General features: G+C 39.4%; 1 protein-coding gene across 3 annotated transcripts; it reads right to left on the reverse strand.

The window, feature by feature from the left end:
* Positions 1 to 4,237: 4,237 nt before the first annotated feature.
* Positions 4,238 to 22,883, reverse strand: asxl2 (ASXL transcriptional regulator 2). Of its 3 annotated transcripts, none has more exons than XM_077537817.1 (12): positions 22,697 to 22,883; positions 21,221 to 21,303; positions 17,295 to 17,403; positions 17,064 to 17,196; positions 13,323 to 13,438; positions 10,758 to 10,878; positions 10,622 to 10,681; positions 9,133 to 9,293; positions 8,955 to 9,051; positions 8,760 to 8,865; positions 7,744 to 8,407; positions 4,238 to 5,701 (listed from the first exon to the last, which is right to left on the reverse strand). In XM_077537817.1, the coding sequence occupies exons 1-12, from the start codon at positions 22,751 to 22,753 to the stop codon at positions 4,307 to 4,309; spliced, it is 3,102 nt and encodes a 1,033-aa protein (XP_077393943.1). In that variant the 5' UTR covers positions 22,754 to 22,883; the 3' UTR covers positions 4,238 to 4,306. The 3 variants fall into 3 exon arrangements, with proteins under 3 accessions (XP_077393943.1, XP_077393942.1, XP_077393944.1); XM_077537816.1 differs by having other exon boundaries at positions 17,064 to 17,199; positions 22,697 to 22,882; XM_077537818.1 differs by lacking the exons at positions 21,221 to 21,303; positions 22,697 to 22,883 and having other exon boundaries at positions 17,295 to 17,612.
* Positions 22,884 to 23,046: the final 163 nt, after the last annotated feature.

The following is a 23,046-nucleotide window of genomic DNA, read 5'->3' on the forward strand; positions in this document are numbered from 1 at the left end:
AATGAGTATAAAATATTTGCTAACTCACTTATCCACTGTTAAGCTCAGGTCAAAACAAGAGGAGGAATGTATTGGTGTCTTGGAGTCATCACATCTTAAACATTGTAATGTAATTTTAATTAACCAAATGCTTAAAAGGAAGTCAAGTCAAAAATTGTCTTTAAAAATATTTTCTATTGACCCTCCTCGTCTAAACGGTCCAAAGGGCTCAGCTTGCAAACATCATTGATGTCATTTTCAGTCGACAGCAAAAGTGGCAAAATAGCTGCCCAATAAAATGGAGAAAAACTGGTGGACATTTTTTAGTGTGCAGGGGGAAAAACACACAATGAACATTTTTATATTATATTTTTTTTATTCAGAATCGTCTATAGTTTTTGATAAAATATGCTTTTATTTTTTTTACAGAATAGTGCTGATAATTACATTACATTCACCTGTTTAAAGTGGAGAACAAAATGACATTTTTAACCTTACAATGCTGCCCATTGTTAACCTTTTCCCTATCAGGGGCCACTTTATTATTTTGAGGATTATTTTTGTTTTACGGGCATTTGTGGGTTAAAAGTTAGCTTGCTGTGTACAGCCCACGGGCTCCCTGATTTACAACAATGCTTTGTACCACAAACTCACCCCCCCCTCAAAAAATGCAGCATCGTCACATGAATTGCCCCACTGGGAAAAATAAATCAAGTTTTCTGATTTGTTTTTGAAATATTTCAGGAGGACATGTAGTGAATCAACGACATAAAATGACCAAACATGCTTCTCATACATGTGTATACACGCCTCTCAAATTTAACGGATACATGGGAAAAAAAAAAAGATCTCTCGCCTTTCTAACACAAATGCAGACATCTCAAAAACATAGTACACAGATTACACTTCATGTACTGTACATATATATCTGGGTGCTTAAGACCATAAAAAAACTCTATGGTGGCCTGTCAGGTCCAAATAAAAGACAGAAGAATGACAAAAAAAAAAAAAAAAAAAACTGGAGCGAGAGAGGAAAAAGTACATACCCTGTTGATTTTCAAACGCAAATATATTTTCTATATTAAAATATATTAATTAAAATATATTACTTTGATTTATTAATAAGACATTTCAAAATTAGATCTAATTTAGTTTCTTTTTAAGGTGATTTTGGCATTTTTGCTATTGCACCTCCAGGAAATGTTAAAAAGTTTTCAACGCGGAGAAATAAGCCATTATCGTCCCAAATGTGTGTGTAAAAAAAAAAAAAAAAAAAAAAAAAAAAATATATATATATATATATATATATATATATATATATATATATATATATATATATGGACCTTTTTAAAGTGAAGTGTTATATCGTTTGTTTTCATATTGCACCTGTAATTGCGCTGCACCAAATCAACCGCAACAACTACTTAGCACAGTATGCTAAAGCATTAGCGTTTTGATTCTTCGTAGTTGATTTGCGATTGACCGAGCGTTTATTTTGTTGGTTTCAAATAAAACGTGTACATCTAGGCATTGACCTTAAGTATTTACAGGAAGAAAAAAAAAAATTGAACGTTGAAATAATATCTACACAGGTAAGAAAAAACAGTAGGAACTTGTTTCAATATAAATGTATCAGTGAATGTAAGTGCTAAACGCTCATGCTACCTTTTTAAATTGGAAATTTTTTCTCCTGAACGTGCAATCGTAATTAATTTGTATATAAAGCGTAACGTAGAAAATAAATCCTTTTCAAATCTGTGTTTAAAACTAGACATGATTCTTGGCGAGTCTCGGGTGATCATATTATAAAATAGTTGCACTTTTCCCAATCGTGTGTGCATGACAAACACCAAACAGGAGGTATTTTACACACCGTGATTATCGTCAATGCCCCCTTTTTTGCCTTTCAATTGACAATTGACATAGATAGTATATAAACAAACGTGTCTAAAACAGTCTTGAGGTTCTACAAAAATAATTATTTTCCCTCCGTATTCCCGTTTTAAAAACTAGTTTCCATAAATCTAGAGTTTAAAAATATATATCAGTTTAATTAATGCTAAGTGCAAATGTTGTCAGATTGGATCCGACGAGACTACCGATTGGATTGAGAACGGACGTTTCGAGACAGCGTCCGACGAAGACCATTCAATTCAATCGTCCATTTTCTATAGCGCTTTATCCTTTGATAGGGTGGCGGGTGAGCTGAGCTCGTCCCAGCTGACTGTGGCGAGAGGTGGGGTGCACTCCCCCGGGACTGGTCGCCAGCCAACCGTATAGGCCACATGTACTACTCACAACACGTTGGGCATGTTTGGCTCCAGGTGAATTAAGGATCAACTCAAAATGCTACACTTGATCATTCAAGAAATTAGTGTTCATTTTATCAGCCATTTTGACATTTAGTCTCAGTTTTAGTCCAGTTTCAATCACGCTTGTTCGTTTTTAACATAGTTAGTCAACCTCATCCCAGTTTTATTTTGTCCATTTTTAGTCGACTATAAATCTAACATTTTAGTCCAAGAAAACATCAGTTTTAGTCAACAAAAACTGTCAACGTTTTAGTCTATTTTTAGTCAGAACCTTCATGTAATTAAACCCTGTAATTTTTTTTGTCAGCAGATAAGTTTTAGATCTGAAATGTTCAACATTATTTCACATAAAATTTTCTGTCATCTTTTTGATAAAAAACAAAAACAAAAAACAACTTGACACCCAATTACAGTATATCAACAAGTGGTTACTATCGCTCCATATTACAAGCTAGTAAATTAGCCGGCATTAGTTAGCGGTTGGATTCATATTATTATGGGAACGTCATAGCCGTTGGATTAAAGTTGCGTTATAATAGGGGTGTCAAAATTAGTGCATTGATTTTGAGTTCATTTAAAGTTCCTTTAATGCCACTAATTTTTTTACGTGCGATTAATTACTTGGAAAGCCTGTACTTGGGAAATTCTAGTTGCAAGGCAGCAGAGAAGTTATTTCATGTTAAAGATTAGATAGCTCTTAATATGACTTTTATGTGAACAAGAGTATGAAAACTTGTACATGTACAAAAAACGTACATTTTATTGTACATTTAGAACAGATATAAAATTTGCGATTAATCATGAGTTAACTATCGAAGTCATGCAATAAATTACGATTACAAATTTTAATTGCCTAACACGCCTAGTTATAACTATAATGTACTTTTTTTTTTTTTTTTTTTTTTTTTTACCTTTCTCCGTGAATCCACTTCCTGACCGTCCCATGTTTGTGCATGTTGCACTCATTAGATGCAGATTTGAAAGGGGGCGTGCCAACTATGTATCACATGACAGATTAGCAGAGACAAGATTTTACAAAATCAAATCATTTTCGTATCGTTAAAATGTCCAGATTTTTAGTTCCGTTTTTATTAAATGAAGTACATTTTCGTCTCGTCTTCATTAGTCGACGAAAATGCATACTGATTTAGTCCCTGTTATTATTTATTAATGAGGGTTTTAGTCCAGTCTAATCTAGTTTTAGTCTGGTGAAAAATGTGTTTTGGCGAAATTATTTTTGTTGACGAAATTAACCGTACAAGAAATCAACTTTTGTGCATTTTAGGTTCATCCTGAAATGTCACCTGACCACCACAACTTGCACCACTCCATTTTTTTGTAGTGTTGTTCCAATACCATTTTTTGGCCCCCCGATAGCGATACCAATACACAGCTTTGCAGTATCGGCTGATACCGATACCAATACACAGCTTTGCAGTATCGGCTGATACCGATACCATACCGATACCTAAGGGTTTTTTTTCTCAACATAAAAAAGCTGTCCTGCCATTGGTTCAGAGCATTCGAGGGCCATTAGGATATCTTAGATCGGCATGCGGTGAACATGTCACATATCGTGAATGTCGTGCACCAGCAAGACACAAGATGCTGCATCCAAAATCCTACATTAACGTTGGAATTAATGGTATTGCCATGTTACTTGTGAGTACTCACCGATACCGATACCACTGTTTTAATGCAGTACCGGTGCCTCTATCAGTACCAATATACCAGTATCGGTATTGGAACTACACTACTTTTTTGTGAGTATTGTATTCAGTAGACAAGCATTTTCATACTCACATACCCCAACTCCGAATAATTTTAAATCTTCAATGAACTGAATGTACGATTTTTTGTAATTTGGGAGGAAACCCAAACGTGTTGCCAACCACTCGACCGCCGCGCACCCGGCAAAAAAAAAAAAAAAAAAAAAAAAAAAAAAAAAAAAAAAAAAAAAAAAAAAGCGCCATCCAGTGTTAAGCGCCCCAGAAAGCGAACAGCCGACCCGAGCGTCATCGCACCACCAGACACGAGACGCACAGCTCCGAGGGTCCGATGCAGTCGTGGTGGCAGAAGGCCCCGCAGCCTTTGCACATGATCATGGCCTTCAGCCGACAGTAGCACCTGGACTGCGCGTCCTCCGCGCCGCCGGCGCCACCGGACTCCGCGAAGGACGCTTCGGCCGGCGCCGCGCTCCCGTTGCCGGCGTCGGGGATGGTGGTGACGGTCACCGAGAAGGACATGACGCTCGCCGCGTCCGGCATGGCGGCGCGGTTCAAAGTGTGCGGCACGGACACGCTGATGCTTCCGCCGTAATGGGACGAAAGCGATTCCTGATGGACGGACATCCTCGCTCCCTTCGGCGGAAGATATGGCTCGGATTTTCCTTGATTGCACGGTTGCTTACGCCCTGGGGTGCTCTCACCCGTCGCCTCGAATCCCGGTTCGGTTTTAACTCCGGGGCAAGGCGGGAGGTTCTCCGCTTTCTCGCGTTTGCTTACGGACGATTCTTGCCGCTCAGACGTCCCCTCCGGTGCCGCCGTTTCTCTTCTCGGACCGGCCCACTGATGAGACCGCTTGCCCTCGGACCCTCGTCCGTACGTGGACACGTTGAGGAGGTAGTGTCCCGACATGGCGGGCCTCGGCGTGTGCTTGCGGCCCAAGAAGCCGACGGTGATCCACGGTCGGTCCTGACGCTCCTCGCCGCCTGGTTTGGGTTGCCTCTGCTGGACTTTCCTCTCCATCAGCGTCTGTAAAATCTGCTCCTGGGTGTCCCTGTCGAGCGGTTCCTTGCGAAACCGGGCGGAGTCGGAGAGGTTCCGGCACGGGTGGCGCTCGGGCGGCGCCGAGCGAGGCGTCGCGCCCTTGCCCAAGTGCGCGTTCGACACCTTGGCGAGCGGTTTTGGGAGGATCTGCTCCAAGGGGACTTCTTTCCCCTGCAAGAGCCTGGTGACCAGCGGGTTGTTTTCCGGGATACAAGAGCCGGTCCGGGCTGATCCAGAAACAGTTTGCTGACAATCGGGTCCCGAGTTTAAGCGGGTCTGCGCGCTGACTGTTCGAATGTCCTGAGTGTTGACGAGACTTGGACTGAGGAAGTCCTGCGGGCGAGTGGGAGGTGTGCTGGCGGTGTCGACGGGTACCCTGGATGTCGGACTGGGACTGGGACTCGGGGAGGGTTTGGTCAGGTCGCCGCTGCCTGCAGCTTGCCCGGACCCGGGCAGGGCAGCCCTGGAGGCTGCGGCCGCCGCTGCTCGTTGCGCTCTAGCTAGCTGAGCTTTGGCTTTGATGTCTGCCAACGTACGAGCGCCGGTGCGAACCGGGCTGCTCGTGGGGGCAGGGGAGAGGGGCGTCCTGGGCGACACTTGGCTGGGCGACGCGGGGATAGGAAGAATTCGTGACACGGGGATCTGGAATGAAATCAACAGTTCGGTTAAGGTTAAAGAATCATTTGACACTTTAGACCATGGGTGTCAAACTTATGTCAGGTCAGGGGCCACATGGAGGAAAATATATTATCAAGTGGGCCGTATTGGGAAAATAACGGTATATAACTTAAAAACAATTGCCGTCATTTATACGCAGATTTTTGTGGACCAGCCCTAAATTACGGAGCTCAACTGTAATCATATTCTTCCGAAAAATAACTCAAATGCAAATGGAACGTGGCAACACTTTGTCGGTATACATTCTGGACGTGTTAAATCGGACTGTTTTTCATATATATTGTTCCCAGAATGCATTGCATGGCACAGTTAATGATGTTATAAGGTCATTAATCCTTGTCATGTCTATTTGCGTTACCATTAATTGAATTTGTGTTGTATTTAACACATGTCGGTGTATGATTACAAAAAAATAATAATAATTAACCAAACCGTAGTTTACGTTGTGTGTAAAATAATGACATCCAGGATGACGATTCCCCGTACAAGTTGCATTGCTCATCTGCAGACTGCTTGTGAAATTACAAATCTTTGTTTTGATTGTGGCCGGCTGATTAATTAGTCGGACAATACAATTTATTTATTTATTTTTTACTTTACAAAATCATCTCATGGGCTGGATTAAATCCATTTGCTTGACACCGCTGCTTTAGACCATGAAATATTATTGCATAAATTGTTTATGCACATCAATGCGTTGCCCGTTACTTAAAAAATAGAATAGAATAGAATAGAATACAGTTTGAAATAAATTTAAAAAAAAAAAGTTTTTTTTTGTTTTTAATTCTAATATTTAATTAACAAACACACACAAAAAAATTAAGAGCTGGAGTTTGTATTTTTTCAAATTTTGATGCCAATAGTTCCCCTTTTAGAAAACTAATATCAGTTTATCGGCGTCCTTGACTACAAATAATCGATATGGGCCCTGAAAAAAAAAAAAAAAACATATCGGTCTATCTCTAGTAAACACTGGCTCTTTGACATTGAAAAGACCTTTTCACTTTTTGCAAAATGCACAATAATTAAATACAACTCTGATCTGAACCAACCCCTAACCAAGTGTATATTTTGGCATTTTCATTTCCGCTGTACCAGTTACTGTTTTGTCCTTTATGTGAAATGAATTTAAAAAAAAAAAAAAAAAGGAATGTTGATAGAGTAAACAGTCTGAAGATTTATGCGCTTGTCACGAGAATCCATTGAAGCTGCTTTAAATTCAAGTTTTACAGCAGTTGCAGTCTCCGTTTTCAAAGACATAGATCAAGTGTGTTTATTGAATAGCTGCGGAGGGAACGTTCGATGAGGGGAATCGAGCGGGAGAGGCATTTCAATGAGACTTCCATCCAAGTTGTCTTTCCAAATTTCAGCATTAAAAAACAAAACAAAACAAAACAAAACAAAACAAAACAAAACAAAACAAAACAAAACAAAACAAAACAAAACAAAACAAAACAAAACAAAACGGCTTGCTTGTACACCAATTAAAATAAGCAGTACAGATTGTTTTGACATATTTTAAAGTTAATCGGAACTGTAGTGAACTAGGCTGGCCTGTACCACTTCGTTTTGGCACAACTTACAGATTTTTTGTTTGTTTTTTGTTTCGTTTTTTTTATTGCTTGTGGAGTTTTTATCAAGTCCTTGATATTTCAGAGTTTATGTTCTGAAAGCAATTGGTCAAAAATTGCCGATAATTATCTGCGGAATTCTTTATTATCTGGTTTATCAGTTTGACATCAAAATGATCGAAAATTGTCTATAATTATCGGTGGATTTCTTTATTATCTGCTTTAATGGTTTCACGTCAAATTGGTTGAAAATTGTCTAATTATCGGCGGATTTCTTTATTATCTGGGCTGTCCGTTTCACGTCAAATTGGTCGAAAATATTATCGTGTATCCCTAACTGCAAAACCTGGTCGCGCTGCAGTCAAATCAAAAAGTTGACTGGTCTGTACAAGCCATATCAGTTCTGGTAAATGATACCCAGAAACATCTTCCTACCTTGAGTGGGGGAATTCTCTGGTTGGCAGCTGAAGTAGGCGTGGCCGGGCTCGGTACGGACGACGCCGGAGGAGACGCGGAGGAGATGGAGGACACGGAGGAAACGGACGATATCCGCTGTCTTTTCTCCGGCGTGGCCTCATCCTCCATCTCGCCGGTTGTCTTTCTTTTCTGCTGTTCCGAAGCACCTTCCGGCTCCCCCTTGGCCTCGTCAGGCGGCTTCATCCCAGATGTGGGCGGATCCTCTTTGACCTTCATCCCGGCTTCTGGCGGCGGACTTGTCGTGACAGGAGACCGGGGGAGTTCCGTTGGATCCTCCTTCGCGCTCAGCTGGGTCCGCGTCACCGCGCCGACGTGCTCCTTCGATTCCGGTCTCGAGATCGTGGCGGACGTCTTACGGTGGTCCTCGGCCTGCTGAGAGCGTCTGGTCTTCATCAGCTCGGGGACGGCGAGAGGTTCTTTTGGAGCCGGTTGTGTCTTCTCCTGCGACGGTGTGGACTTGCAGTCTTTCACGGCGCCGCCGCCGTCGGTCAAGCCGCGCTCCTTGGTGACCTCCTTCGCTTCCTCCGACGCTCGAACGGCTTGTCTCACCTGACGAGGCTTCGGCTCCCATTTGAGGTCAGCTTTCGTCATCTCTTTGGATTCCTCAAAAGTGAGCCCAGAACTACGTAAGGGGAATAAATAATAAAACAACTTGAGGTTATAGGTGCGACGAAATTTCAAGCAAGTCCCAAGCTCCTGTCGCAAGGAACAAGCAAGTCGAGTCCCTACGTACATTTCAAACAAGTTGAGCCCATTAATTGGTCGAGGGCTCTAGCACAGACTATATTTTCAAATGTAAAAAGGGTAGACTTGTCATGTCATGATTCAAGCCTACTGTAAAAGTTAAGTGTCAAGTCGAGTCTCTCAGGAGCTTTTATAAGTCCCAAAATGGCCAAATCACTGCAAGTCTGACTCAAGTCAAGTCAGTTCTGCTACAGGTAGTAGATTAGAAACAAAATCTCCGTTCAACCTACTTTTCGCCATAGTAGCTCTCAAAGAAGGCTTCTTTCCAGTGCTCAACTTTCTTCTCCTTCTCGATTTCCTGGCGCATTCGCAGCTGCAACTCCGGAGTGAATTCTCCTGGCGAGAGGAAAAAAAAAGAAAAAAATAACTTTGTAAACCGGTATGCCGGTACGCCGTCATTATCCGTCAGGAGCAGTTGCGCTGACCCTCAGCCAGCCGTTCCTTCCACGACTGCGCCGCCGACGTGAAGAATTCGTTGTTCAAAGCCGAGCTGGTCACCTTGAGGAGGCCGTCCGTGCAGGCCTGCTCGAGAAGAGTGCGCGTCAGTCAGTCAGTCGTCGCAAACTTGCTAATAAGCGCGCCAAAACAAGTGATCCGAGGCACCTGTTGGTCCACTTGGGGCAGAAGTCGCAGCAGCCTCTGCTGGCAATCCGGCGGCAGGACGGAGAAGGTGTGCTTGTTGATGATGGCCCGCAGGTTGGTGTTGACCAAAATCGAGTCTGGCGTCTCCACGTCGATTTTGCAACGGTTGCGTTTCAGGTGCCCTGCACAGCAAAAGAACAAAAAAAACAAAAACAAAACATTTCAATAATCGAATAATTGTCCAAATCTTCTGATTTCAGCGTATCACCAGTAATTGCTCACTGTTTCCTGTTGTTCGTCATAAAAGAAGACTGATTGTCAGCATTCCCACATATCTTATTGTGATTTTTATTCTCCACACTTTTTGGCCACCTCACAATTCCCACATAATACTTCCAATTTACACTATTCAAATTTCAACTAGCTTCAAAAATTCACGCCCGGGTATTTATCGTCTGATTCCACATTACTTACAGTATTTGCACAGTATTTTTAACATTTAATATCAACTTTTCCCCATTCTTTTTCAATGGGACAGACATTGAACTTTTTTTAAGTATCACATTCCACGCCCACTTCCATACATAAAACTTATCATCATTACCAGGTGTCTGATACTGCTCGGTGGCACAGTTGGTAAAGCGCATTGTCCAGTAACCAGCACGTTATAATTTCATAACTTATCTCTCAATGTGCTTTCAGCATTCCCATGCAATTTCTCAAGAAAGTGCACTTATTATCATTTGTGTTTAGTCAAAATAAGACATTTGCAAACGTCTGTTTTCATTTTGGAAAACAATGACCGAATCGGTAACATAGTACAACGTCAATCTCTGTTTTTTTTTCTTTTCTTTTTTTTTCGTTTTTTTTTAATCTCTATATGAACATGAAGTCCAAAATAACCACCAATCACTGGTTAATGAACAGGAATCAGGGAAAAAAATACTTGTGTAATACACTTTAATGCAAAATTAAAATGAATCCAATTAATTGATTAATCAATTCTAAAAATATTCAATAGTGACAGCACGATCTGAAATGCAAGTCCCGGTATTCTTCAGACATGACTAGTGCTGTCACTATCAATCATTTTTAGAATCTATTAATCTATCAATTATTCAATCGATTAATCGACTAATTTTAATTTCGCATGAAAGTGTTTTAGAAAAGCATTTCCCCCCGATTACTGTTGATTAACCAGTGATTGGTGTTTATTTTGTATTTCGTATTCATATAGTGATTCAAAAAAAAGGTGGATTGATGTTACCGATTTTTTTTCTAAGTAAAAACAGATGTTTGCAAATGTCTCATTGTGATTAAACACAAAACGATAATCAGTCTTCTTTCATGAACGACAACAGAAAGTAGAACAATTACAGGTTGGTATGCTGAAATCAGAGGATTTCAGAGGCTCCAAACAATGACTCAATGATTAAAATAGTTTTCGATTAATTTGAGAATCGATTACTTTGTTGATGAATGGATCAATTTTGACAGCTCACGACATTACCTGCACTGAGACGAGCTGAGCGCTGAGCAACCTTCCTGGATCCAACGGGGAGGCAAAGATCTGTCGGTGACATTGGTTAGCAACGCGACGCCGTTTCCGATACCACGATCGGTTCGGGTCCTTCGCGTACACCCACCGGTCTTGGCGCTGATGTTGTCGGCCATGTCTTTGATGGTCTTCAGCAGCAGCCTGGAACTGGAGGTGGCCGGCATGGCCGCCTGCCTGCGTTGGTTCCGCTGCTGCTGCTGCTTCAAGGCCTGCAAAAAAAAAAAAAAAAAAAAAAAAAAGCAAGAGCAAAAGTCGTAAATAACAATCATAAAGCGTGATCATGTGTCAGCGTGCGCAAAAAAACAAAGCTATGAATCAGTCCCTCTGGCCACTCGCCCTCGCTTCAACAACAGCAAAATGACAAAAGGGGGTGTTACGTAACGCACGCACGATGTGTAAATTGCACGAGTTGGTGAGCTCAAATGTCCTCAGCCGCACAGATGGCGTAAATTACGATCTGCGCCATAGAGTGAAATCTCATTATGAAACACACACACACACAAAAAAAGGAGTTGAGAGAAAAATGCTGATTGGGTAGATTATGAGGACACTAAAAGTCAACTGTGGGCATTTTTGTTTTCCCTGACTGAAACAAAAGAAACCAGGTAGTGTTCTCTCGTTTATCGCGGGTGTTACGTTCCAAAAACTACCCACCATGATGGAAATCCGTGTTTTTTTTTTTTTTTTGTATTCCCGTTAATTCTATATTTTTTCATTTATTATACTTTATTTTTCATTCTGGTATGATTTTTACTTTATTATAAATGTTTTTTCATTCATGATTACATTACATTCATTACTACGTATGCAACGATAATGGCAATATAGTAAGTAATATTACGATATCCTAACTGCCACAATATATCGTTGTCATCACGTCCCGATATTAAAAAGCAGCAAATCTGTTTAAAATGTCAGGTTGATTTCCATTTGTGCAGTTCTAGCACCCTCTGTTAGCTAGTTTTTTAGTGCCGTTTTAATTTCCACAAGGCATGTTTTGGCCCTTCTATGTTTCAAATCCACGCTAACGGTCAGATGAAGGGGAACGTAATATACTTGTAATATACAGAGTTAATATGTGGAGGAACTCAATTTATTGTATTTATTAATTTCTTTTTTAATTTCATTAATTATTAGTTAATTCATTTATTAACTTATTAATTTTATTAATAGTAATAACAGCAATTTATTGTAATGCTTGTATTAGTGCCTTTATATAGTTTTTATATGTATATTTATAATATTTATAATATTTTTATATTTTTTCATTGCTGTAATGTACAAAAACACAGTATTGTGTGTGGTTTTGTTGTTGTTGTATGAGTTCATTTTTTTTACAATAGTGTGACCTTCTTTTGTACCACCAACCTTTCCACATTATCGTGATAATTATCATATCCTGACCTTCATATCGTGATGTTTGGATATCGTTACATCCTTCATGATTACATTACATTCAAACTAGGGATGCAACGATAATGGCAATATCGTGATATCGCAATATTATAACTGCCACAATATATCACTGTGGTCACGTCACGATATTAAAAGCAACACATCTGTTTAAAAAGTCAGGTTGATTCCCATTTGTGCAGTTCTAGCACCCTCTGGTGGCTACTTTTTTTTAAGTGCAGTTTCATTTTCACAAGGCATGCTTTGGCCCTTCTATGTTTAAAATGCTAATAAACGAAATATGCTCGTGGACTGAGTCAATATGTGGAGGAACTCAATGTGTGCTTGCATTAGCAAGTAAGTGCCTCAATATTAAGTCTTATTAGAGATTATAAGTGGTTTATATGCATTGCTGTTATGTACAAAAGTACAATATTGTGTTTTTTTTTAGTATGAACACTTTTTTATTTTATTTTTTTTTACAGTATTGAAACCTTTTTTGTATCACCAACCTCCCCTTGACCTGACCTTCATATCGTGATAATATCGTTCCGTGATGTGTGGATATCGTTACATCCCGTTACATAACAGTCATTTTTTTCCCATTAAAAGTATGCTTTTTTTTGTACTTTTTTTTAAACTTATACAGTACAGTATATAACTGTATATATTTTCATGTATTATATATGTGTTTTTTCGTTTTGGTATCATTTTTAGTTTAGTATGGATGCTTTTTCATTCATCATTTATGTTGTTTTTCCACTTAGTCATTTTTTCCCATTAAAAGTATGTTTTGTTTTTTAATGTACTTATACAGCACAGTATTCTAGCTCCGGAATGCAATGTCGTGGAGCGACGCGACAGACACCGTCGGAAAGGTCTCGTCGAGACGAATCCGCGGATGCCCGTATGTATGGGAGGAAAAAAGGGAAAAAAAAAATAAAATCTCTGTAAGCCATTAATTTTGAAGGGTAATGTAAGATGAGTTTTAACAGTGTTTGTCTATTATAGTTTGGGGCATATTTAAAACTATCTAACAATGTCTCAAACTTTTTATATGACTTGAGAAGGTCATGCGAAATGCCCACAAATGTTTGACGTTGTGATGTAAGCATGTTCTTATTGCTGCATAAAAAAAAATAAAAAAAAATAAAATAAAAACAAAACTAACAGCAATAATAACAAACTCAGACAAATCGCTGGAAACACTTGTGAATCGTCTCTTTTGAAAACAAACCACGCTGGTCGGTAATCGGCGCACCTGTTTGAGAGCTTTCTTGCTGTGCTTCTGCGACGGCGAGATGATCTTGGCGGCGGCGGCGGCGACGGACGGAGACGAGCAGCGAGGCTGCGGCGACGTCGGCTGCTTGGAAGGAACTGTTGGGACACAAAAACACAGACGTTACAAAATACACTTTCCTGAGGGCGGCGGGCGCGCCCACTGTACGTCGCCCTCTTTTGTTTTGGACGAAACGGAAACCACGGAGGGGGGGCGGGAGCACAAAAAGACGCGCAGATGGGATTACCCTTGCAGGCACCAACGATAAATAAAAACGCTTGGCGGTAAAATTTTTTGAAACAATCTCTGCAGACCCCTTTTCTAGTAAAAATATATAGATATATATTTTTTAATTGTAGAACACAGTAATGTCGCTATTTATTGTACATTTCAAATGCAATCGTGCAAGAAATCATGCATCTCGTTCATCATTAACTCATTTGCTGCCAAAAACGTATTTTTACATTTTTGTTTTTTTTTCTTATGCTAGAGCATACAGAAGGCTTTGATGCAGCCTCTGAACTGAAAAGAACGCTTAAAGCAATGGTAGTAATTTTAAAACGGCCAGTAGGTGGCAGCAGAGTATAAGAGATCAACCAGGGCCATGTTGCAACAAGCTCTTTTCCCCACTGTTTTAAACAGATTTGTGAATAATGATCAAACTTGAACGCTAATTGCTGCAAAACGGAAACAGACACAAATACAGCGTTCCCTCGTTCATCGCGGAATCATTTTCGCAGCATCGTTGTTTCGCTGCTTTTTTACAGCGTGCTTTTTGGTTTGTTCATTAATTTTTTTGGTCTTTGCACGGCCGTATCTCTCGAACCATACGCACGACCGGTGACATACAGGCATCTGTGGATTTGTCTCAACAAGACCTTTCCAACGGTGTCTGTCGCGTCGCTCCACGACATTGCATTCTGGAGATAGTAAATATATATACTGTACTGTATAATACATAAATTAAAAAAAAAAAACATTTAAAACTCATTCACTGCCAGTCATTATAGAAAAATTTTACATTTCCAATACTCACGTGATATTACATTCAATAATTATATATAAACCGAATCTACCAAATAACAGAATAGACTCCCTACTTTTTGTCCCGTCCCGTTCTTTTATAATTGACAGCAGAAAAATGTAGGTTTGCCAAAATACAGCCATTTCTCCCATGGACTCTGAAACTGTGTTTATTTCCTATAAAATGGGGCAATGATGTCATCTACCGGTGGTTGGGCATCAGTAAAGTTGTTTCCAAGTTTGATATTTACAGTGGAGCATGCTCAGATTCACCCCCATTTAGCACCGCTCTAAAAAATACAATTGACAAGTATACTTGTCAAAGGCAGTGAATGAGTTAAAATGACTGTAAATGAAAAAAAATAATCAATGATGAATGAAAAAAGCATTCATAATAAACTAAATATCATAACAAAAAACTAGGGGTGTCAGGCAATTAAATTTTTAATCGTAATTAATCGCATGACGGTCTTCTCCGGGTACTCCGGTCTCCTCCCACATTCCAAAGACATGCATGGCAGGTTAATTGGGAGCTCCGAATTGTCCCTAGGTGTGCTTGTGAGTGTGGATGGTTGTTCGTCTCTGTGTGGCCTGCGGGTGTCCCCCGCCTAATGCCCAGAGCCAGCTGAGATAGGCGCCAGTACCCCCCGCGACCCTTGTGAGGAATAAGCGGTCAAGAAAATGGATGGATGGATAATCGCATGACTTCGATAGTTAACTATGAACTATAATTAATCGCAATTTTTATATCTGTCCTGAATGTACAATAAAATGTAAATTTTTTTTGGACAAGTATGTACAAGTTTTCATACTCTTGTTCACATAAAAGTGGGAAAAATGTTAAACTAGAAATATGGCTACATCTTTTAGCCAGTCATACAGTAATGTCATAATTCATAAAATTGAGTTAATATTAAAAAGATGTACTGTACTGTAAACACCACCGCCCCCCCCCCCCCCCCCCCGCCCCCCCACAACTCCCACCCCCGAGTGTGATACCGATTTGTGTTGAGGTAATTTTTCTGCCACTAGATGGCATAATTGCATTTGTAAGCCGTCGGTGTCCGCTCAGTGCATTTTTATTCTCATATTAAGAACTATCTAATCTTTAACATGAAGTAACTTGTGAAATTCTGCATATTTTTAATATTGTAAAATACAAATTGACCCCAGTCTCCACAAGTATATACATTATTATTACATTTATTACTGCTAAATTTTGATGTAGACTTGTCTGCTGCCTTGCAACTGGAATTTCCCTAGTACAGGCTATCCAAGTAATTAATCGCACATTAAAAAATTAGTGGTATTAAAGGAACTTTAAATTAACTCAAAATGAATGCACTAATTTGACACCCCTAAAAAATTCTAAATGAAAAAATATACACTGTCCTGTCTGTATAATAAGTAAATAAAAATATAAATAAATAAAATACTTTTAATGTAAAAAATTAACGTGAATGAAAAAAGAACATATATGATGAATGAAAAAGCATTTATGATAAAGTAAAAATCATACCAAAACGATAAAACATATAATAAATGAAAAATATATGTTGGTAACTAACAAAATTTGTATTATTATTTATTTTTATTTTTTTTTAACTAACGCGGATTTCCATTATCGCGGGTAGTTTTTGGAACGTAACACACACAGTAAACGAGGGAATACAGTAGGGGTGTTAAAAAAAAAAATCGATTCGGCGATATATCACGATACTACATCGCGCGATTCTCGAATCGATTCAATAAAAAAAAAATCGATATTATTTTTTTTTTTTTTTTTTTTTTAAGAGCTCAGAATTGTTTATTCGGTAGTCTTACCGATTCAACGTCTTATCATCATTGCCTTTTTTTTTTTTTTTTTTGTGTGTGTGTGTGAATCGATTTTTAAACTTCCATTTTTAATGGAAAAATATTCAACAAAACGTCTGACTTTGGGTTAGGATTCACACATTGAGCATGGAAGAATGTTATATGAACAGAACTTAAGCCTTAATATTTTATTTTAATGCTGTTCAAACATGAAACAGATTACAACCTCTATAAGACTGAAATTTCAGATAAATAAATAATACATTTTCATATAAATCTTACACTCTACAAGCTTACTGATTAGTATTTTCTAAATTTGAATTAAAAAAAATCGCAACAATCGACTTATAAATTCGTATCGGGATTAATCGGTATCGAATCGAATCGTGACCTGTGAATCGTGATACGAATCGAATCGTCAGGTACTAGGCAATTCACACCCCTAGAACACAGTCTACTTTTTTTTCCCCTGATGAAAGAACAGACTAATCATTCTTTTGGTAGGCTCCCTGTTGTTATAGCAACAGAATAGAATATTCTGTGGGCCTTGAAAAATCTGTCAAAATCCAGTCAAACTGAGCTTCGGTGAAAATGGCTGGGAGTGAAAGAGTTAAGATGGGATTTGTTTAGAATGTGTTTTCGGCAAAATCAAAAGCAATGCAGGAAGTATTACATCAAAATAGCCTCAGTTTATTTTCGTGATGTCACTGTTACTAAAAAGTGAAATCATGTGCCGCAAACGTGAGCTAATGTCTCCTACATACTCAACTTTTTCCTAGCATCTTAGCGATGTCATGTCCTTGTCCTGCATATCATTCCAAAATTAGGCCTTATTTTGCAGTTTGCCACCCACACATATGTAAATGTCTTTTGCCAGTTAGTTACCCGGTCGCATCCAGCGTCTCCTCCTGCCTTCCTGGGGGCCGCTATTGTTTTCGGAGCTCCGCGAGTCGGAGAGGTTGTCGCTGCTCTCTTCTGATTCTTCCTCCGACAACTCAGTGGCCACCTCCGAGTTGTCCTTCTTCAAAAGAACAAAAAAAAACAAAAAAAAACACATGTTGGTTGCGGCCCACTATATTTTCTTTGCCCGTGTGTAGTCCAAGCGTTCAAAGTGACCTTTAAGGTGTAGACGCCCATCCTGCCCGGAACTTTGTAGAAGATGCCCTCCTCGCCGCGGGAGTTTGTGTGCAACATTGCGTTCAGACATGCTAACGGCGATGTTCCGCTGCGCAGGAGGGAGAAATCATTAGCCTTGTTTGTTAGCTTACTGATCAATGGTTCTTAGCACACTGCCACAATATCAATACAAAAGAACAACATGCTTATTAAAAACTTTTTTTTTCTTTTTCCTTTTTATCTGTGTCATTATGGTCATGGTAATCCACAAAGGTTGATTCCAGGCAACTGGATTACTGTTAATAAAAAATGCGAACATTTTAACCCTTGTGCCATTTGCTTAGCCAAATATGTAAATTAGGAGTTGATTGTGCAGGGGGAAAACAAAAAAAAAAAAAAAAAAAAAAAAAAATGAGCCACGGCTTTGGAAAACTGGGGGACCGTCAAAATGCGAGTGTGCCAACATTTCTCAGCCATTGCATGAGGGAGATAACTATTATAATATCCCTGGAATTGGCGTTAGCCAACCGCGTAACATTAATGTACATTATAAGTGACATTTTTGGACCGATTGGACACTGCATGTATTTTATTGCAATTTCCGTGATTTCTGCATGAAATCCTTCTATGGACATTCCTCGACGGTGCCATGGCCATGAGAAAGATTTCGCACCCCAAATCCACCAGGTGGCGGTAGAGGCCAATTAATGATTTTCCTTGCAAACGCCGCACTGATTCCAGCACGCCATATTCCACACAGACTTATTTCTTCGTGCTTTTTACTGATTGTGCATTCGACAGGATGTTAGTGGATGCGCGTGCACGTTAGTGGGCGCGCGTGCGTGTTCGTGGATGCGCGTACACGCGCGCCACTTATATTTTTGTGCATAAAAAGGTATTGCGAGCTATTGACTTATGTTTCGTGTTGGGATATGCTGTTTGTTTGTCTGCATGGACGTGGGAAGCACGTTCCCTAGTGGGAGGGGTCGAATGGCAATGCTCTTTGCCGTTGTTATGTCCCCAAAATGAGCCACTGTTAGAGGTGGGCGTCGTTGCAATACAGCGGTTTTCCTCAGTGTGTGAAGGCTGTTATTTAATTTTTTTTTCTCTTTCTTCACTTCAGAACTTCAGAATTAATAGCGTGCATATTCCACACGCATGCACAGTTCGATCATCCATTTTGAACAGCCGAGCATTGACATTTGCTCTGCCAAGGCTGCAGGGGGCAGGCGTGCCATTGTGGCCAAACGTGCGTGCAACGTGGAGGTGACGTATTTCCCTTCGTGCATTCTTCAAAACATGGCAAGGAGCATGGATCGGTGAAAACAATAAGCAGAAGGGATAAGACAAAACAAAAAAAACGTTTTTTTTTTTTCAACTTATGAAGTGTAACATGTAACGGTTGTCGAGATGAATTCCTCGTCGGTTATCTTATCTGGCCGTTGCATTTCTACGTGTGAAAGTGCTAAGCTTCGATTTTTATTCGGCTAGTTTGCATTCACAACAACGTGCTAACGTGCTAAGAGGCTAACGTGCACGAGACATGAGCTTCCTGGATCTAAGGAAAAGAACGGCGATCGGAGACACAAAAAGCTGCAAATGCAAGTTGGCAAGTAAGTACTTCTACAAAATAAACATAAACGAACATATGAGCACGTCCTGGAATGCCGCGGGGGCCGTGTAGCTTCCCAACGGTATGTAGCTCGTCGCTGTGTTGACTTCCGTTCGCCGGATACAATTGGATACAGGCGGTGTAAATTTATCCGAAAAACACGCACGATTTCCGGGTAAAGTAAACGGACGGATCGGTGTAATGGAGCTTTTTCTTTCCGTTATTTGTCCGGAACCGTACGTCCTACGGGGAAAATGACACATATCTGACACATATCTGGAACCGTGAGCACAAGAGATACGTGGCTCGTTGAAGTGCGACGCCGGATACGGGGGTGTAAATCGGGCCTTCCTGTACCCGAAAATCAAACACAATTTGCGGCTAAAGTCACGGAGGGTCCCGGTGCCGCTCCGGAGCCCCACAAAAAGTACTTTTTTCCCCAAAGTTTTCTATCAAAGCTACCGTGTTGCCTGATGCTCTAACTATGTCATATGAAAGATTCAAATTTATTTCTTTATTATACATATATACAACACAGTTAATTTTCTTCATAATCTATTATTTGGCTTCTGTTGTCCTATGGCGGGGGGAAATAATAATAATAAATAAATATACTATATTTATGCATAGTTTTGATGCCAATGAACATTTTGGGTGGTTGAAAGAAAGAAAAATGTTAAAAAATGACTTAGTTATCACACCTCAAAGTAGAATTACTTATTTGGCTAAAATGTACTCTTCGAGGGTGTTCTGAGTTAAATTGCCATTGTCAAAAAATTTGGTATGCATTGAAAAAATTGTTGTTATAACTTATTGCCTTATTCGAAGCTCTAATTATGTCATATGAAGTATTAATTTTTTATTTATTTTTTATACATGTATACAGCACAGTTCGTTTTCTTCATAGTCCATTCTTTGGGCTTGTATTGTCCTAAGAGGGGGGAATACATAAAAAAAAAAAAAAACTTCATATGTATGGATAGTTCTGATGCCAATGAACATTTTGAGTGGTTGAAATAAAAAAAAATGTTAAAAATTGACTTAGTTATCACACCTCAAAGTAGAATTACTTATTTGGCTAATATGTACTCTTCGAGGGTGTTCTGAGTTAAATTGCCATTGTCAAAAAATTTGGCATGCATTGAAAAAATTGTTGTTATAACTTATTGCCTTATTCGAAGCTCTAATTATGTCATATGAAGTATTAATTTTTTATTTATTTTTTATACATGTATACAGCACAGTTCGTTTTCTTCATAGTCCATTATTTGGGCTTGTATTGTCCTAAGAGGGGGGAATACATAAAAAAAAAAAAAAAACTTCATATGTATGGATAGTTCTGATGCCAATGAACATTTTGAGTGGTTGAAATAAAAACAAATGTTAAAAATTGACTTAGTTATCACACCTCAAAGTAGAATTACTTATTTGGCTAAAATGTACTCTTAGAGGGTGTTCTGAGTTAAATTGCCATTGTCAAAAAATTTGGCATGCATTGAAAAAATTGTTGTTATAACTTATTGCCTTATTCGAAGCTCTAATTATGTCATATGAAGTATTAATTTTTTATTTATTTTTTATACATGTATACAGCACAGTTCGTTTTCTTCATAGTCCATTCTTTGGGCTTGTATTGTCCTAAGAGGGGGGAATACATAAAAAAAAAAAAAAACTTCATATGTATGGATAGTTCTGATGCCAATGAACATTTTGAGTGGTTGAAATAAAAAAAAAATGTTAAAAATTGACTTAGTTATCACACCTCAAAGTAGAATTACTTATTTGGCTAAAATGTACTCTTAGAGGGTGTCACTGATTCCAAGGCACAAGGGTTAAGATGAGTTGACAAATACCTTTAGTGCTATTTGAAGGATTAATCCACAAGTGTTTTGCTATGTAAGTACGTGGTAAGTATGTGGTACGCAGGCGCCCTCTGGTGGTTTATTTTTTTTAAACCATAGTACCATACAGTAGCAGCAATGACCTACTGAAAAAAAAAAAACTTGCATACTTTGTTTTATGATTAAAATGTTTTAATGCAGCAAATGGCTCAGTCTTCATGCAAAATAATATAGGACACATTAATGTTAGTAAAAGTCATCCCAAAACAGTGAGTTTGTTAGACGTGGGGTGTTCTTACCTTCTGGATGAAAACAGTGACAATGATACAGGGGGGAAAAAAAAAAGAAAGAATGAAAACAATTAGAAGCGTATTTGAGATGACAGGAAAAGGAAGCAATAAGATGAGATGACAACATCGACGATAGTGGTTGAAAACAGATACAGTGTTGCTGATTTTTTTTTTTTTTTTTACCTTATTTCTTTCAGTCTTTCTCTTTGGATCACCTGCAAGATTTCTTTATGGCTCATGGGGGTGTTGGGGTATTTCTCTAGCACCTGAAACATGGAGGGAAAAAAACAGAACAAAACAAAAACATGAATTTATCAGATACGCCTTCCCAAATAGTATAAAACCTGAGAGACGTTTTTAGAATTATATATCCGTGTAACAATGCAATGACCAGCAAACAAGCCCTTTAAAAGCACAAAAATTTAAATATAAATATAAACCCAACAAGTGTATTGAAAATAGTAGTACAAGTACAAGTCAAGCATTGATAACGTAGCATTCAATTAATTGTGTCGTTACTGCTCATTTAATGTATCTACTCACAAATGTGCTTACACTTACTCTTTATCGAAAACAATGGTATTATTATTTTTCAGTTGTCAATTGAATAGCTGGGTTAGCTCTGGCACTCCTCTCAACTCTACTCCGACAAACTAACGTGCCTCGTGTTACGTACACTAACAACTTTATTCAGTGAGTCCATGGGGGGGAAGTATATATAGTTTGGTCCATGACGTCATGCACCTCCAGACATGACAGTAAAAATATTGAATTTGATGTGTGGCGTTTGGCTTCAGCAATGCAGGTGGGTGGGACAAAGTCTCATTTCACCATTTTCCAGCATTAATTTTCAGGATGAGAAGACTGAATGTCAAGGGCAGATCTGCATCCAAAGTTTCTCTATATTCTGTCAACTGTTTAAGAATTTAGGTTATAAGAATTCTGTTTGGACTACTTGTCTGTCAGTTCAGCTTATCTGTCTTCCTCCAACATGGCGGACAAGTGACTACTGATCACGTGATCAAGAGCCATTCATTTACTGGTCGGACTTACTGTTGTAGGTGATGTAATATTGTTGAGCACATGCTACTCGAATTCAACTTTGATGGTCTGTGCGGCCGAGTTTTTAGCTGAGTAAATCTAGTGTCAGTACATGATTATAACTTGTCCGTTCAGGACAATCACTTGAGGTAATGCGAAGAAAGTCAGACACTAATGTAGACTGCTGTGTTTTGACTTCATTAGCGCGCCGAGCTAACTGTCAGAGCAATATTGACGCGTTCTAGTGTTACTATTTACATTTAAAACAATGACATTGCCAGCGTTAAATCATACACGAGAGAGTGTTTTAATGTGTTTAGTGACAATTGCGTCATGTTTTAGTGTGAAAACGTCGAAACTTCGAAGTAACTGGCTAGGCTAGCTGGGTTAGCTCCCGCGCCCCTCGCAGCGTAAGTCGACTGAACTCCTCGACACACGAACGTACTTCGCGTTACGTACACAAACAACTTTATTGATAGAGTTTATGGTGGCACCCGGATATCACACACACACACACACACGGGGCCTGCTATATGTGTGTGCGCGTGGACGTTGTAACACAAATACAAGTGTCACTCAAGTGGACGCGTTGGACGGCCACATATGACATATTTGTACCGTCTTCGCCGCTTCTGCCCACGTCCGTCCTTTCTTCTTTTTCTGTCGCTCCCTCATCGTCGTCGTCGTTGTTGTTGTTGTTGTTTTTGTGCAACGCTCGTCTTCAGTTGAGATGCCGATGTCTCCGCCACCGCCGCGTAGGCCCTGCTTCGTCCGCCATGTTGGATTTTACTGTAAAAGAGGGGAGAGGGCACGGGGGTCACGTGACCAACACTGAGTTGGTGACGTCATCCTACTGTATATGTGTCACTCTCGTGACTCAGCAACTTTTCCCACGATGCTGTGTTGTAAATTGTCAATATGTGTCGTTATACTGTATATGCATTCAATATACATTTGTTTATTTTTTT

This window comes from Festucalex cinctus, chromosome 12, assembly GCF_051991245.1.
Source record: "Festucalex cinctus isolate MCC-2025b chromosome 12, RoL_Fcin_1.0, whole genome shotgun sequence".
Taxonomy (NCBI): domain Eukaryota; kingdom Metazoa; phylum Chordata; class Actinopteri; order Syngnathiformes; family Syngnathidae; genus Festucalex; species Festucalex cinctus.